This window comes from Haemaphysalis longicornis, unplaced genomic scaffold, assembly GCF_048455015.1.
Source record: "Haemaphysalis longicornis isolate Haplotype H1 unplaced genomic scaffold, Haemaphysalis longicornis Haplotype H1 scaffold_6, whole genome shotgun sequence".
NCBI classification, from domain to species: Eukaryota; Metazoa; Arthropoda; class Arachnida; order Ixodida; family Ixodidae; genus Haemaphysalis; species Haemaphysalis longicornis.
The window spans coordinates 145,295,825-145,313,970 of NW_027526407.1; the positions used below are offsets into that span (position 1 = coordinate 145,295,825).

General features: G+C 50.7%; 1 protein-coding gene across 3 annotated transcripts in view; it reads left to right on the top strand.

The window, feature by feature from the left end:
• Positions 1–18,146, top strand: part of LOC144141176 (growth arrest-specific protein 2-like) — a 273,543-nt gene that overhangs the window by 227,675 nt on the left and 27,722 nt on the right. For all 3 annotated transcript variants that reach the window (XM_077672733.1, XM_077672735.1, XM_077672734.1), the window contains 3 exons: positions 6,446–6,587; positions 8,428–8,719; positions 10,833–11,196. In XM_077672733.1, coding sequence (XP_077528859.1) covers positions 6,446–6,587; positions 8,428–8,719; positions 10,833–11,196 — 798 coding nt within the window. The remainder of the gene's footprint in view (positions 1–6,445; positions 6,588–8,427; positions 8,720–10,832; positions 11,197–18,146) is intronic.

Consider the following 18,146-nt stretch of genomic DNA (forward strand, 5'->3'; position numbering starts at 1 on the left):
TTGTCTTCTGCTTTTCTAGCAAACAAAAAACAAAAGAGCGCTAAACGCACCACGCGTCAGAGGCTGAACTCGTCACGATGCTGTGTGTTCTGCCCCCGCTACTAAGCGGCAGCTGGCACACGAGAGCCCCTTCTGCCTGATAAGTGCTCTGCCGTTACGACGACGGCTGCGAGTGAGTCGAACCGTACAAATCAACTCCGAGCCCAAGGACTGCCGTGCGGGCGCAGACGTGGGCTACCCCGTTACGAGCTGCCGGAGGGCCTTCCTGCAAGAAAGAAGGCCACAAGAGGCGTCATTTGATCGCCGCTGCTTCTGTAGTGTGCGCGCGCCTCCCGGCAAGGCCGCGGGCTCGCCCTTACCGACGCCGTATAACGTTTTCGCCCCCAGGTCGTCCGTCCTTCGGTGGAGCGCGTCTTCGTGTTGTGATGCCGCGCTGCCCCGGGCTGAGTTGTGGCGCGCGCGCCCTCGGGCGAATGTGTGGTGCGCGTATAAATACGACGCCCCGCCCGACTGACAGGCGTGCGTGGCTCCTTTTAACAGTTCGGTGGGCGACGGGTAGCTTTTTGCGTGCGACTATTTCGGTGAGAGCTTTTTTTGAACGGAGCCCTGTTGTGTTTTTTTGCGTGTGCGTCTTTTTCTGGCCGTCTGGGAGATCCGGGTGTTGAGTCTCTCTTGTTTCGCAGCCCTCACGGGAAGGGATTATACGGCACTCTCTTTAACATCGACGCGTATGCCGGCGAGGCGAATAAATACGGCGGAGAAAGATGCGCCCATTTTGTTTAACACTATATATTTTCATGTTGGGAAAAGCACGAACAATACTTGGACAATGAAGAAGACAGGACGGAGCGCTACTATCTGAAAAGTTTAATCGGGAACACACATACATGCAACCAATTTCAGTCTACCACGCGGCAAGATCACGGAGGAACAAGTAACCACTGCATATAATCACACCACACGTTTACAAACACAGAAGAAAACGACAGCGCACACTTTATTAGCATTTTTCCAACAAGGCCAACTCAGCGTGTGGTAACATGACAGACGGTTGGCTTACGCATGTATCTCCTCCTTTCTTAATACGAAACGCTTCCATAATCTCCCTTGTGGCCCGATTTTTGTGTTTTTCAAGGATGAGTGCGTGTGCGGCAACTCCGCACGGCCAGTGCACTGTCTGCGAGGCGTGGCTAAATGCGAGCTATATATTATAGCGTGTGCGAGGCGTGTGGTGTGCCTTAAAGATGCTCTTGTAACGCGTAGAACTGACGACCGATGGACAACTAGAGTGACTGATTGGCTACCCATGGACGTGACTAGAAGTGTAGGAAGGGATCCAATTAACTCGATAATGGGGCGAAGTCGGAAAATTCGGGTCCAAAGAATGGAGCAGGAAATTTCGAGACAGGAACGACTACAGGAACATGGGAGTGGCGTTCGTCCTGCTCTGGACACAAGTAGGATGATGATTGATGATTGTGATGATGAGTCACGAAAGAAAGTGGCGCAGCGTGCACTAGTGGTTGCAAGGCTGGAGAAACAGCAGAGCCGCCGCCCCTTCGTCGGAGACCCGGCTGCAGCACCTCACCCGGATGTCCGAACTTGCCGCTGAAAGTTCTCCGTGACTGGCAGCCTGCCCGGATGGTTTCGTCCGCAGCCTTTCACAGCTCTCCCAAAGTGGACCACGTGATCCCGCGTTAGAACCCGAGGCAACCAACCGGCTTCGCGAACTCAGCGCGTGTACTGCACCCACTTCTGGCGCGAACGTACGTGAACTGGCGAGGAGAACAGCGCGCGAGAGATCACGCCACCAACGCCGGGCTGAGTGTTCTCGAATGTCGAGCTGGACGACGCCGGGCGCCCCCCAGGAGGCGCGCACTCACGGGCGCTTGGTATTTCTTGCGAGCTGCTCACGTGACATAAGCCCACGCGCAAGCCTTTACAACGCCGGGCGCTCCTCACGAGGCACGCGCCCACGTGCGTTCGGCTCGGTTGAGTTTTCCGGTAACGCTGGACGGCGGAACTGAAAGCTTAAATAGCTACGCTGTTAAAAATCGAAGCGCCTTTTTCGAGAGAAAGATGATTTCAGCGCGAAGCTGCTTCGACCGTTTCGGAATGTCGCGCTCGCATAGACTTCGGCTTCGCAACGCGGGGGGCCCAGGTTTGATTCCGACCACGTGGACCGGTGTTTTGTTTACTTGAGGCGCTCAATCTGCGTTCGCTTATCATCATCATCCTCACCGTTTTGTGAAACCCACTGTGTAAAAATGGCTTTCCTGCGGCGCGTATTTTGTGACGGGACGGTCGCCATCAGTGAGGCATAGAAAGCTAGCTTCGCTTTAAAAAATGGCCTCGCGAAATAGTTTTTGGCCCATTTATTTTGGTACCGTATTTATTCGATTATAAGGCGACTACGATTATATGGCGAGGGTACAGTCTGGAGAGTAAACAAAATCGCCACATATGTATAGTGACCTTCGAATATAAGGCGGGACATGACGTTGAGACTACGCGCTTTGGGAAAAAAAAAAAAAAGAAACTCGCCTGATATTCAAATAAATACGGTGTTTCATTCGTTCGCTTTGGGTGCTACGGTGGTGGAGACTGAATTCAAGGCGCAATTTCCATCATTCACGCCGTTGTTCGGATTACTTGGCATTGATCCAACTTGCGGTCACCGCTTTGTTCTGTTTCCTCTCTAGTCAACATTGCGCGCCGATATACAAACATCAGTAATGATAATAATTTGAAGCGTCGCTGGAGATTTTTGGCCAGTAACTGTGAGACGCTATCATTTTGTTGTTGCTGTTGTTGCCTAGCATGGCTAGTATGTCTGGGTCCGCGTTGAATTTGTTGATCATAGCGCGTGGCTTGTGTTCACAGCAGAGAGTAGCCGTTATCTGAATTATCACCGAGCGTCATACTTCGGAGCTAATCGTACGAAGGGAAGACATCAGCGGCTAAAGCAGAGAACCGGTGACAAAAACAGGTGACCTTGTATAGCGCATTCACACAATGGAAAACTACCGAAACGTGTGTAGCGCGTCTCAACGCTGACCTTCTGGATTCTGTCGCAGCTAGCTGAGCGGGCAAAGTGGTCGCTCGGCTGACCAATCGCGTCAAACACAATTTGAGGTGTAATTTTTTGCGACAGAGTGATGGGGAGCAACTTCTAAAATGACCCTAGTCCACAGCCCCTTCGTTGTAGCCCTCCTAGGGTTGTCACAAGCCGTACGGGTGTAAGCCGCTAGTATGATTCTTGGGTCATCTTGAGCTCTGTGTTGTGGCCCCGGATTAGTCGCTCCTTCCCGGAGGAGACGCGGGAGGTAAGGAGTGAACGTATACGTTCGGCTGTTGGCATTACGAGTAGAGAGAGACGCACATACGGAAGGGCTCGGAGTGCAGTCAGGCGTGAGGCGAGTGGTATACGCGAGGGAATTCCGTAGACATTCGGTGCAGTGGCAGCAGATTTAACTGAGATCAGGCAGGCGGCTTTGTCAGATATGTACGCGTATACAATTAAAGTTCCTAGTGCCCAGAACAAAGCAACGCAAATTTAAGCCACCTTGGGCTTGAAACTTTGGCAAGATAAGGCGGCCTGGGAGCGGGATAACCACGAACTGTGATGCGCCGCGTTCATCGGTAACCCTTGCAGGAGGGGTGCCTGTAAGAATGAGCGCGCCCACAGTGATTCGTTCGCGCTGTCCTTCTAATGCTAAACGCCCAGTTTTCTGTATCTGGCTGGCCCAGGTATGAGACTGCCTCGCCGAAACATCTGTCACCGACTTGCCTGTAAAGGGTGCAGCATATCGGACAGGGGATTGTGGCGGTGAAGCGAACTTTAAGGTTGATGCAAACGGCACTCGCACTGCAGTACTGGCTTCCCTTGTGGATCGAGGGACCCTTATATATCGGTAGATGATTGTTTTAGGGGCTGGGGCTGTTGACGTCTCCTGTCGTCGTCGTCGTAATCGTATTTGGTCTCATGTAGTCACGGTACTAAAACACCATGAAAGTTGTTCATGCCTCGCGAACGCCGGGGCACTCGTTTACGCCTCGCGCAAGCGAGCCGCGTGCTTCAAAGACACGAGCCTTTTACAGCAAAGCTGTATGCCTCCTGGACTTAGGTCCTGCAGAAAATAAAAGTTTGCTCTCTCTCTCTCTCTCTCTCTCTCTCTCTCTCTCTCTCTCTCTCTCTCTCTCTCTCTCTCTCTCTCTCTCTCTCTCTCTCTCTCTCCCCCCCCCCCCCCCCCCCCCCCCAATGGTTTCATCTCCGTTGGAAAAAACGCCAAGGCGCCAAGAATACACTTGTACACTGCAGGCTTCGCCCCTGCCCAGGTTTCACGTTAGTGGAGATGGGCCAGGATTTTTTCGACAGAAACATCTGCATCTTGGAAACAGCAAAAGCTGCATCTGGGACGTTGTTGCTGTGCAGTGTGGCAGTTCTGGATGCAGTGCTGGTGAACGTTATGGCCGAACACACACTGCAACACGGCGGGAAGCTATGTACTTAATTATTAAGCATTCAAAAAGAATATTCTGGATTTCAGCTTTAACGAAGCTCATTATGTGCGTTAGTGAAGATTTCTTGATCCGTTTTGTTTCGTTTTTGTTTCAAGTTTTCATTTAAAGGGGCCCTGAAAGGCGTTTTGAGCACACTAAATTGACTAGCGCAATCGTTAGATTGGGTCGTAAACATCATCTGTGCCGAGTATTACTCTTTTACGCGCAGCGGAAAGCTCACACTTTTGTTGCAAAGTTTGTCGCTTTTTTCTCACCCTTTCCTTCGTGTTTTTGGACGCCGCCATCTTCACATGTCTACATCATCGATTCCCAGATGTTCGTCATGAGCTAGACATCCTGCTATTGGGCGGCTTTTTCACGCACTTCCGGCAAAGAGATGAGTCGTCTGCTCAGCGTCGGCTCGCCGGCTGATCTGCCAGCGGAGTGCCGGAGTGCTTGGACATTTTACGACAAACGAAACAAGTGTAAACAAACGCTTAACCGTTTGTACTGAATGCAACAGGGCCATAACACGACATGAATATTCTCTTAAGTACGTTCCATAAAGAAAGCGTTGAAGCCCCGTGGCACTTCTTTCTTGCAATCGCAGAGAACGCCCTAAGCCGAATGCCCGGGTTTGACGCATACATTTTATTCAACTTCCAAACAATCCAGAGATGCGTTTCGAACGAACACAACGTCACAACATGCGTTGCAAGTCCGAACCGCGATTGACAGACGATGGGTTGCCTCCTCCTGCCCCTCGTAAATTCGGCACTCACCTCGCGCGCGGTTGGCGGGGACGAACAGCAAGTCACTTAACTCTGGCGCACAAGCCGAGATGGCTTTTACCCACGCACACTGCACATACGCCATGCGAGGTTGAGTCGTACGCCGCTGGAGAAAGATAATGCAGACCATGGGAAGCACTGTCCACCCGCAGAAGCACAACGTCGCATTTCATCGCGAAACAAAGGCGTCCACAACACACACACCATCGCCTCCTGTAATGCCAAACGCATCTCGCACTTCCAAATGAGAGTGAGTAGTATGCCTGCAGTGCCCATATGCCGCGAGGTGGGGCCCCAAGCTGAACCGGGATCACGCAACCGTAACTGACTTCTAGAGCGGTTTGTGCCTTGTTGCCAGGGCAACCGATGTTTGATATTGTCAAAGAAATTGTGCTCTCTCCAGCGCTAGACAGCTCAGAGCCGCGGCGGAACATGTTTTGCCAACGTTGCCGCTCTCCACCACGCGTCGCCCCAAGCTGAACTGCGTTTTGTGCACGGGTTCTGTATCAGTTTAAAATGTCTTTTTCACATGCCGCCGCCAGGAATTACCACCGCCACAAAATAAGACCCTGCACCAGCGGGGCCACATCTGATACGGCGCTTTTTGGATAAACAGTGCGCTGTGCATCCAAGGGAGCGAGCGCAGGATCCTCCCCGTGCGGCTGCGAGTTCGCCGCCGATAAAGAGTCGCGTGCCGCCGATAGCAAAGTTCTGCAGCAACGTACACCGCGAAAGGGCAAGGCCAGGCCGCCGCACACATGCGGCCAGATTTTTCGTTCGCTTTTCCAGCCTTGAGCGGAGTGCCGGATTTATGGTGTCAACAAAGCTTGCCCGTAGCAGACGGCTGTGTGAGCAGCACAATAGCGGAAGTACGTCACCGCCGAGGAGCGCAGCATCATGGGAGGGAAGACTCGCTCGGCGTCAACAGCGGAGAGTAAGTTGAAAGGAGGAGAAAACGCGGCGCGACGATAATGCGCGGTTTTTGATTTACGATTTCTCAGCTAATACTCATCGCTTCAACAAAATTCTTGCGGGAGGAGATTGCTAATACATTGCTTTATTTGGTTACATGTACATCCACGCATCGGCGGAAGGTATTTCAGGACCCCTTTAAGTTGAGTGTATTTGTTTCTTTCTCCTTGTCATCGCAGGTGGTTCCGAGCTTCGAGTTCAAGTGCTGGGAGAACGCGAAGTCGGGCACGTTCTTCGCCCGCGACAACGTGGACAACTTCCTCCGCTGGTGCCGGAAGTTCGGCGTCAACGAGTCCGTCATGTTCGAGTCGGACGGCCTCGGTGAATTACTCGTCTACCTGATCTGCTTTCTGGTTGTTTTACTCACGAAATCGAACGCTTTTGCCCGTGAGAAAAAAAAAATGAACTCGGCAACGTTAATTTTGTTCCGTCCGTGCTCGGCTGATAGCTCGGTGTTGGCTCGTTGACCCATTGCCTAGTTACGATGCGGATAATTGGTTCTGTCTAATGCTGTAGGTTGCTTCAGCTGCACTTCTGCACGCCTTGGTTTTCAGGTGCAACTTAGTGCATCAAACCCAAACTTGACCTCTTCTCAGTTATTTCTTTATACTTACGCGCTGGTGCTTTTATGTAAAACGAGTTTTTTTTTTAATGCATATTACGAAGTATTTTTAAAATGCGCATTGCGCTAGAGCTCTAATATAAAACGACATCAGGGAATCTATCGTCTGAACCAAGTTTGGCTGCACCGGCCTCAGCCCTTCAGTTCCCGCAACTTCTTCGTTCAGCTCGATACCGCTGCGTTATGTATTTACGATAGCATCGATATGTTTTTTTTTTCATGGCAGTCTCCGCAAAGCAACAATATATCAGTTGTGAGCGTATACAATAATGGGTATAGAATGCGCTCCTTTGCGCTAGAAACTTGTACGTATAGTCCCCAAAAGTCCGTACGTTAACAGAAGCACTAGCAACAAACAACCGCGGCGGCATTCTCTCGTGTTACGTAACACAGTATGAGACCACAGCTCGGCAGACAGACCGCGTCATGTAGCTCCCTCTTTACGCATGCGCAGTGCTACACATGCAGCTTTTATGTGACTCCCAGCAAGCGTAGCGAGTGACTGACGTAGTGCGAAATATAAAGGTGGGCCAGCAAACATGTATGCGTGGTCTCCAAGAGTCCCTACGTTCGCAGAAGCACGGGCAACTGACAATCGTGGCGTCCCTTTCCCGCAGCACAACGATATATAAGTGACGATCGTAGTGAGAAAAAATTGGCCGCGTATCTGCTCCTTTCGTTGCAAATACCGTCAAAAGACGATAGTCTTTATCGGCTTTTGCGAAGTAAATGCCTCCCTTCGCTTTACCGCTCACCTCTCATGTTGTTCCTCTTGCGTCGCGCTCCTCCCAATGTAAAGACGCCAAATGTTTGCTTAAATCATTTTAAATTTCCCGCGTTCCACTGCTCCAAACCGGGTGTCTCGATGCGAACGTTGCCGTACGGCGAAGACGCGCGTTAATCGAGGCGCCCTACTTCAACGTTTATAGAACCGCGTTTCCCTACTCCACGTGCGTTGCAAGCAGAACGTGGAACCTATCTAGTGGAACCTTGCGTAACTGTTGCCGGTTGATTTCTTAAAATGGCGCCAGAAGCTATAGCGGCGCGGCCGACAGCAGGCGATGGCGGAGTGAATTCTTTTTCTGCAGTTGATGAAGTATTTAATTTCGCAAAAGTCAAGCATGTTTGAATTTTTATAAAGGAACACTGCGAATATCACTTCTGTATTGATTTGTTGTCTCATATTTGCGTAATGTCTTGTTCTTCTTCAACAATGTTGACAAGTATGAACATTACACCGGACATAGACGGGTAAATTTAGCTGTGACTATATAAGACTATTGCGCAGGCATTGTTTTGCTTTGGCCGGGTGGCTGAATCGAGTCACAGACAGACGGACAGACAGACATACAGACAGACCAAAATTTCTGGGTTTAAGTAGCCCAAGAAAGACTATCGTCTTTAATAAACGCTGTTATTTGGGTAAGAAACTTGCATATGCGGTCTCCAAGCACCCCTATACGTTCACAAGGCACTGACAACGAATCGCGGTGCCCTTCTCCGGGTGACGTAATTCACCGCTTTGTGGCGCATGCGCAGTGCTGCACAACCAGCCTCGGTCCGTGGTGCTCTGCCTGCTGGAGCTGGGCCGCATCGCGTCGCGCTTCGGCGTCGAGCCTCCGGGCCTCGTGCAGCTCGAGAAGGAGATCGAAGAGCAGGAGCAGCAGCTCCTCGAACAGCAGGAGGCCATGGGAGAAGACGAAGCCGCAGTCGAAGCCGGAGCCAACGGAGGGGTCGTCGACGAGGACTCCTCGTCCGCCTGCTCGTCGCCCGCGCTGTCCCGCGCCCACTCGTGCCTCTCGGACGACGGCTCTAACGCCGGCGAACAAGGGTAAGGGTAGAACAGACCGGGGGATTTCCAGAACCGAGTTCGAGATGTGAAGCTTTTGTAAGTGTCACGAAGCTGCTCTAATTAACTCGTGAACGCGTGCCCGCCAGTCCGACCTGTAAACAGATATCACCACATATCTGCCGTCTTGACGCCCGTCTCTGGAGCACGTCTTGCTACGTTCAAAGGACAATAAATGCTTTACTGTGCCCTCGCTACAATGATGCAACTAATCGTAGGATGGTGCACAGCTCATCCTTGCAGTATCAAGGATAGATGTAACCGCGGCTTTACCAATAATCGACAGTTACAACAGCCCAGAAAACCGTGTCCCGGCGCCAGAGTGCGTGCTCGTATGCAGCCTTTTTTGGTCGTGTGCACTTGCGTCGGCAGATAGCAAGGATGCCATATGATAGTAGTCCTGGTTTTATGGGCTAGAGTGGCTGCTTTGAATTTAGCACCGTAGGTTAACTTCGTCTGCAGAACGAATGGCACGCAAACCGAAGAAACATGAGGTTCTATAGAGCGTCTTGAGCCCAACGATTCGCGGAAAGATCGATAGTAGTAGTAGTAGAAAACTTTATTATAAAGTCAGACTATTTAGCGTTCAGAGGGTGGTGCCCTTAGTCCAGGGCCCCATTTGCTGCTGCGATCCGTCTTGCCCGGTCGATCAGTCCGCGCTGGTCGTCCAAGGCTGAGCTGGAAAGAGCGGCTTCCCATCCGGAGTGGGAGGGGCTGGGTATAGGCAATTGGGTCGGGGGTTTGGGGCATTCCCATGTGGAGTGGTTCAGGTTCGGGTGTCCTCCGCGGGTTGGGCATCTGTCTGGGTACATGGTAGGGTAGAATTTGTGCCGGAGCGAGAGGCTAGGAAACGTGTTAGTTTGTAGCTGGCGCCATGCAGCGGCTTCCTCACGGGTGAGTTGCGCGTGTGGCGGAGGAAGTGCCCTACGGGAGAGTCTGAGGTGTTGTAGTATATGTATGTATGTGAGTGGGATACTTTCTGTCTTGTCTTATTTGGGTTGGTCTTCCGCTGGCGCCCGGAGAGTGAGGCCTCGGGCTACCGCATGAACGCGTTCATTGCCAGGGAAACACGCATGCCCAGGTGTCCAGATTAGACGGACTGGTGGAATCTGTCGGTTTCGCTGCAGGATGTGATAGGCGGTCGGGGTGATACGTCCTTGCGCAAGGAGTACCGCTTAGTAATCGGAAACGGCCGTCACGGACCAGGGAACAAACTCGGTCAGTGGAAATTCAAGCTAAAGTGTAGCAAACGTAGTGGACTCGGCCTGGTCATACAAGACGGAGCGCTGACAACCAGACAACTAGACAACTAGAATTTGGACGGCTGCCGAGAATTTGGGCGACAGCCTTGAAACGGGGTCTGAGGTACAGGCGGAGGACACATCGAAGAACAGAAATACGCGCTCAAAGACATGGATTCGGGAGAGGGGGGATTGGAGCGGTTGGGAGGCTTAGGTGAGGCCTAGTTGACGCCATCAAGCTGATGGCGAGACAAAGCAGGTTTGCTGATTACCCAGTTGGAACACGTTCCTTGGAAGGAAAAGGGCGCGAAAACGGCACAAAAATGCCGATTCAATCCACACAGTTATCCCCTCTTTTGTCGCGTCTTCTCACTGTTTATCCTTCTATACGCGATGGCAAGCTTCGGGGAAAAAAAACGGCAACAACTTTTAAGTGTGCGACGAGAGCTTGCAGCGGTCTAGTTGAATTGGGAGACAGTAGGCGCTAAAAGCAGCGGCCCATGTATCCTTTACTCGGGAAGGAATTAAGGAATGAAGGGAATTGAGGGAAAAACGAGGAATGAAGGAAGGAAGAGAAGAAGAGAGAAAGGAAAAAAAAGTAGCGTAGAGTAAGTTAACAATAGAACTGCGGTCTAATGGTCTCCGGTTTGTCATTTTGGACTGCCCAGAACAACCCCAGAACAGCCCCGGACACCAGCTCCGTATTTTTTTAGCCGAGAGAGTTTCTATTGCGGGACTACTCCAGGACTGCCCGCGAACTGGTCACAAGTGTTCTGGAGGGCCAAATAAGAGAGACCATGTAGTCTCCGCCTGGTAACAGCACCGTTCAAACGAACGCGCGCTCTGTCTCCAAGGCCGGCAGACCACGTGACCGAGAACGGCGGGAGCGGCGACGGCGTGCTGGAGCCGCAGCTTCCCGGCGCCATCGCCGACGTCGTCGACGGGGTGCCGATCAACGGCGCCTCCAAGAAGGCCGGTCTCGACGAGGACGACGACGACGACGGCCGCGACTCCGGTCTTCCGCACGAGGGCGGCGACGCCCCGTACGGTGCCGAGGACTCCCTGGACGGCTCGCTGAACGGCATGTCTTCCACGCCCAGCCCTCCGCCACCCGCGGCGCCTCCGGTGGCTTCGAGGCCGCCCGAGCCCGCAAAGTCCAAGCTGCCCAAGAGGGTCGACGGTGCCAAGAAGAAGGCGCCCTCGGACCTGGACCGAAAGGTGAGGGCTTTGTAACGTCACCTCTTCAGGCCTCGTCGGCCAGTGGCACTTAAACTTCCTCTACAGAAGTTTTGAGTTACTTAGAAATCTGCGACTCTATATATAGCTGTAGCTCGTCTCCTCAATAGCTTTTCTGTATGGCTCCTCTGTTTAGCTCCCTGCGGGAGAGGAACTCAAGCGACACTGTAAATGGCACAGCTGGCCAACGAGTCTGTTGTGTATGTACACTATATACTGGTAGACTACAGTACCTATAATGAAGAACCTATAAAGTAGACATATGAAGTAAACCCATAAAATAATATATATATATATATATGTATATATATATATATATATATATATATATATATATATATATATATATATATATATATATATATTATCAGGTGTCTGTAGGCCTGTAGAAAAGATAAACGTACGTGCCATACGTATCCATAGCAACTGTGCCTATAATGATAATACTGTAATGATAATATCGTAGATACATATATAGCATCTTATCATCATCATCATCAGCCTGGTTGTATCCACTAGAGGAGAAAGGCCTCTCCCAAAGATCTCCAGCCACGCCTATTTAGTGCTATTAGCCGAGTCCACCCTTTGCCCCCGACTTTGCGTAGTTCATCCCTCAATCGAGTCCACCCCCCGTCAAAAAGAAAAAAATATGAAAACGTGCCAAGTAGCAACCTTCTCCATGGCTACTTTGTAATATTTTTGGCACCGCGGAATCGCTTTCACTCGTGTCCGAATTTGCTTTAACGCAATATCCAAAACTGTCATTCTCGTTGTCACTCTCGTCATTCTGGCGGCAATTTCAGTTTGAAGCGCGTTTTTTCCCCGTTGTTCCCAGACGTCCTTTGATAGAGTCTTCTCGCGATGCGAGGGATTTATTTGAACGGCCCGAAATTGATGAAGCCAAAGATTGTAGAACGAACGCCTCCCCGTTCGTCGCGGTCCAGTACCCACCGACAGGGCGCATTCATTCGTCAGCGCGACATTAGCTAGGGGTGCTCACATCCGCCACATTATTATGCCGGTCCCCCCTCGGCATCTTCGCCTCACGTTGCAGGAACCACATTTCCGGTTCCCGGAACACTCTTCTCCACGTTCCTCCTCCCCCTCCCCCCTTTCGTCTTCTGGGTTTCCCCCCTTGCACTCGCCTATCCCCCCCCCCCCCCCCCCCCCCCCCCTTCCCCGCAATCTCAGCTCCCTCGTGATACTCAGTCTGTGTAGTTCCGATCTTTGAAGAAGCTAAAAGGCAGGGATCAATTAACAAAACGCAAAATAATCAAATCAAAAGGACCTTCTGGCTCCCACGTGAGGATCCGAATGCCTTTTTTTGCGTTTTTGTTTTATTCGTTGGTAGGTTTCTTTTAGCTTGCTGAATGTATCCTCCCTACCAGACGAACGTTCGTCAGACCTTCGACTTGTCCTGCCCTTGTGCATTTCTTTCCAGCATCCCAACATAAATCATTCACGAAGCGTGCCCTGCCTTCCTTCCCGCGTGCATTTATCGTCCGAATTCCGGCTTCTATGTATGCATGCAGTGCACCGCTTATCGCCTGCACTCCCGCGCCCCTATCTTTCTGCTTTTTTTTTTTTTTTTTTTTTTTTTGCGCGCGTGTCGCAGCTACGATGTTCACACGTGTGCAGGAAGCGTAAAGTTGAACCCGCCTGGTGCGCGCCCGTTTTCGGGGGCAGAAGGTTGCCGTTAACTAATGCGCCTACGAATCGCTTCGTTAGCGTAAATGCACTCGGAAAATACTGGTTGCTGAGGCACTGTACCGAGCAACGGGCCACTGGTGTCATTCGCGGTCAAAAATACCGTTATGCATTGCGCGAAAGCGTAGATTCACGCAAAGGCAAAGAAAAACCTGAATGTATGTAAGCAATACATCGTTTACTGTCAGTTGCGCATTGAAAATCGGCAAAGACGGCAATGAAGCTTAACTTGTTTGTACTTAGCTCGCATATTTCAAAGTATTGCGCATAATTGAAAATGCTGATTACTTTCAACAATTCATGTATAGTAATTTTCTGTGGAATTTTGTATAGCCGGATGTGAGTGTGCCCCAGTCTTGTCTATTGACAAAAACCTTAGAAGGAGAGTTTTTCAGCTATTTCTGTTCTGTCCCCTTACTTTGTCTGTCACTTTAATATGAGAAGTTCGGTTATTCGCACCGTACTTCGCACTGCGTATACCTCTGGTTTAAAACAGGGTCACGCAGTGGCCCGAAACAAGGCATCACTTCTTAGCGGCGAACGTCGATTACTTTTATCTATTATAATCGTAACTCGCACCCCATGTCACCCGCCGCGGTAGCTGAGTAACTAAGTCACTACGGCGTTGTGCTGCTGAGCACAAGGACTCGGGTTCGATTCCCGACCGCGGCGGCCGGGATGTAGGCGAAAAGCGAAAACGCCCGTGTGTTCGAGATTTCGGCGCACGTTAAGGATACCCAGGTGGTCAAAATTAATCCGGAGCCCTCCACTACGGCGCGCCTCATCGCCTGCGTTGCGTCGGCGCGTTAGACCTCATATCCAATCAAACCAACTTACACCCCATGTCGCCGTATGCAGTGTTATCTACCTTTCTTTCATGCGCAACCAACGAATGTGAGGTTAAAGGGACTCTGCAACAGTTCCGATAAACGGTTTCACTCTTTCCTTCGCGTCTGGAAGCACTGCGAAAGCTTCAAAAAAATTAAAAAGCGCAATAGACGAGGACAGAGAAACACGGTGGACTGGACGAGCATTCGTTGGATTGAGCGCTCGTCCAGTCTACACTGTGTTTCTCTGACCGCGTCCATTGCGCTCTTTTTAATTTTTTGAAGCTATGAACCAACTCGCCCAACAAAGCATACTGCAAAAGCTATAGTTGTCGCCAGCACGGAGAGACGTCGTGATTTGCTCGTCGCAGATGATACGCCTTCATTTTGCTGATTTGTTTTTGTGTGTTTCTTCCTAAAGTGGCTCTCGAATGCGCTCATTGCTGCAACCGAAGGAAAACAGGCCAATAGCCGCTGCAGCGCTGTAATGACGTCATTCCAGCAGTCGAAGAACGCCAAAAGCTGGCAAGAGAGGAAAAATGCTCTGAGCAAGTTTCTAAGTTATCTGATGGACAGAGAGCAGTAATTTCTGGCTGAGGTACTACCCCCTAATCTAAGTACAGGATGTGTTGGTTGACTACGTTATGCAAACATTTAAGATTTAAAAAAAAATTCTGAAAAAGTGTTGCAGGGCTCTTTTTAAGTGTGCTTGAACGTCGTACCCCGTTTAAGTCTGCAGAAATGAAAGCCCTTGCCATCAAGGGTAGTTCGTCTGTTTTACCGAATGCATCGCGCGCAGACTGAACATTCTCTATGAGTGGAACGGAAGCGTACACGAATGAGCGAATATATGAAGCTATAAACGCGGCTGTTTTTGTAACATTGCGGCTAAGCCCTGCTCAACGCCAGGATGACGCGTAGGCTGGCGCAACGGCGATCGAACGCCCGCCTTCCCTGGGAAAGCGGTATTAGTAGGCGTCCGCGGGTGAATCACCCGACGCGCCCCTCGGGACTTATCCAGTCTGCGACCGGGTTTGCGCTTCTTTGTTTTTTGTCGCAAAAACAAAAAAAAAAAAGGGAGGAGGAGGGTAGGCTACGTTTAGTCACGCCCCCCACACTCTGTGTTCTTCTCACGGATTCTTGTTTCTGTTCTTTATTATTTCGTTGTTTTTGCTGGTTGCAAAAAATATTACGTATTATTTCAGCCATCGCAATTTTTTGTATCTAAAAACAGTTTTTTTTACTCCTACTCGGGTTTCTTCCAACTTTTAAAGTTCGCATGAGCCTGAAGCGTGCTTAGTTCTGGAAAAAGGAAAAAGAAAAAGGAAAGTCTCGCTATCGCTGCACAAAGCCGCGCCCCAAATATCCTTTTTTGTGTTTCTGCTCTGACTTTTCTTTTTTATGATATTCGTTGCAAAATACAGTAATTTTTGCGTTGTTTTCGACATTTCCGAAGTTTTTGGCTCTGAAACCGCTTTTGTCGCACTTTATTCTCTTCATTTTTTTCTTTTCTTTTTCTTTCTTTTTGACGGTCTGGGGTTTGAGGGTTTTGAGGGTAAGGTCGACCCTCTTGGGATTCGTGTGCCTTACAAATCAGCCGTGCGAGCCGCGCTCGCCACCGTTCCTTTTATGCATACACTCAGTCCTCCCCCGAATTAGGGGATGGGGGGATTCCGGTTCCCCCAGCCGTTTTTTCATCGACCGCCGCTCTGACGCCAAAGGTGCTCGCATTTTTGAAAAACGGCGCACCTTTTGATTGATTGTAGGGTTTAACGCGCCGACGCAACGCAGGCGATGAGGCGCGCCGTAGTGGAGGGCTCCGGATTAATTTTGACCACCTGGGGATCTTTAACGTGCGCCGAAATCTCGTAGACACGGCCGTTTTTGCTTTTCGCCTCCATCAGAAAAGCAGCCGCCGCGGCCGGGAATCGAACCCGCGACGTCGTGCTCAGCAGCGCAACGCCTTAGCCACTGAGCCACCGCGGCGGGTGTGGCGCACCTTTTCAGCGAGCCAAGGAGCTTCGTGCCCTACTCGCATTCATCTCCAATCGCCGCTAGACTGAGGACGTTTGTTTAGTTTTATGATTTTAGAATCGTTCGCTTCTTACGCCTAGAGGCACTGGTTTGCACGCGAACGAACTGAAAATAAAAAAAAAATCAAAATCGCGCGATCCTATGCAGGGTGCTTTATTTTAACGTGTCCCTGACTTTAAAAAAAAATTAAGTAACAACAATAGAGCCGTTTTTGCAGGTCCGTTTTTCGGGCCAAGTTGTGCGAGAAAATGCGTAATTTGGGTATAGCTAATGGCCGAAACTTCAGGAATTAAACTTCGTAATTACCGGTTTGACGGCACTTGTTTACGTAAGAAACATGAAGGCGGGCGGTAATCGAAACCCACTTAAAAAAAAAATGGCTTGTAGGAAAAACGAATGTGTCCCAAATCAGATTGAGGGATATTTTTTTTTTCCTTAAATTTGCGTAGATTTTGTTGTGACGTCTTACCAGCCCGTCGAATTTTAAAACAAAAGGACGGAAGCGGAGGCCGTGACGAGGCGAATGGAGACGGCCTTCCCGCGACATTGGCGCTGTGGGCCAACCATGGCGCCCCGCGCCCTTGCAACCGAGCACTGGGCCAACTCATACATGCGGCCCTGGGGCGAACGCGACGCTGTGCCGGGATGGTGGCGCCATCTGTCGGGAACGGAGGGAACCCTTGCGAGTGCTGCGGGATGCGGCAGGAGCAGTGGCGCGCGATCGATGGTGGCACGAGGGAAGAACGGGATGAGTGACCTTGCGGATGAAGAGGGCGGATGTCTAGTATACTCTCGCTCCCCCTCTCCCTCTCTCTGTCCGATTTTTCGCTGTCATTCCGGCAACTCCCTAATGACCTTGCGCACTCCGGGCACGGCACGGGAGATTGCCAGCTGCGTGGGTTTGGAAAGGACTCGGAAACGCGCTCGCTGTAATAACCTATACGATGCCTTCCACGAGATGGAGGCCTTAACAACGTCCTCCTGCTCATGCATAATTCAAATCTGTCTCTAGTCTTAGCAGTGGTAGTTTATTTAGGAAAAGTGCGGGGATATTAATGAGCTCGGCAGGGCTGCATACAATGAGCTGCATACAACCACGTGGGCGGGGGGAGTAGAGTGGGAGTGAAAGGGTATGGGAGAGGTAAAATGGAAGAGATAAAGACAGATGGGAAAAAACGCTACGCTAGGCAACTATCTCTCTCTCTGGCTTGAGCAGTTGGCGACTCAGTCTTGCGCAAATCGCAATGCCTATGGGAGAAGTACAGCGTCCTTGATTAATACACACCAGGGTTTCAGCTCAAAGCCGGCGCGGTGCACAGTGCTCCACGACGGTGTGCACCGGCACGGTTCATGGATCGCGGACAAACCTGAGCGGTTCTACACTAGCGCCATCCCTTGGGCTACGAGAGCAACTCATGAAAGCATTGACAAGTTCCAAGTAGGCAGATAAATATGACTCAGCGCTGCTACAAACAAACAGATATTTATTGAAAGCCATCACACAACCTATGTCCCTGTTAAGCAGCCACCTACAAGCTGCTTCTCGTCTTCTGGGAGCCAGAAAAACGAGAGTGCCGGCATTCCAGCTTGTCCCTCAGCTATGGCAAACTCAGCTACGGCAAAATATGTAGGGCCTTCGTGTTCCAGGCACTCCAGTGACTTTGAGTAATACCTCACTCGAATAAAACGAATGCAAAGCTCCAACGTTCACTCCTACTGGCTGCCCATGCAACCTTCTTTGCAGCAAGCGAAATTCCTACATGGCACACAATATTTGCGTGCTCCTATGCAATGCCTGACCATTATTAGCACCTGTTCTGAGCCCGTCGCATCGCTGTCTGATGATTTCGCAAGCGACCCATCCTTTTCAGCAATAATGTACAGCCGATTCCGCCTCCACACGAGTGCGTTGACGGGCCGTCGCTGCACCAGACGGCGGAGGAAGCCAGTTCCTTGGCTTCGTTCGCGATGCATCTCGAGTTTGCACCCTGGCGCTCCGTCGACTCTCTCGGTGCTCGACAAGGCAACCAAAAATTGGTCCGTGACAGTGCACTCCAGTTTGTTTTATCGTCGACAGATGGTGTGCACCGGTGCAGTTTATCAAGGATGAAAATCGCACTGGTGCGCCCCGGTGCACACCATTGCGGTTTATCGAGGGATGCTATTCTTTCTTTCTTTTCTTTTTTAGAACATTTGCTTTTTACCACAGGTGGGCAGAGTCGTAGACAAGGCTGTGCTTGTTTCGGATTTCCTCAAATAAAATTGCGAAAAAAGAAAGGCAGGGCGCTGTCGGAGATCATGAACTGTGTGCCACCGTGAAGTAGCAGCAGGCCACTAAAAAAAGCCTTACCATAAAAAGCGTGC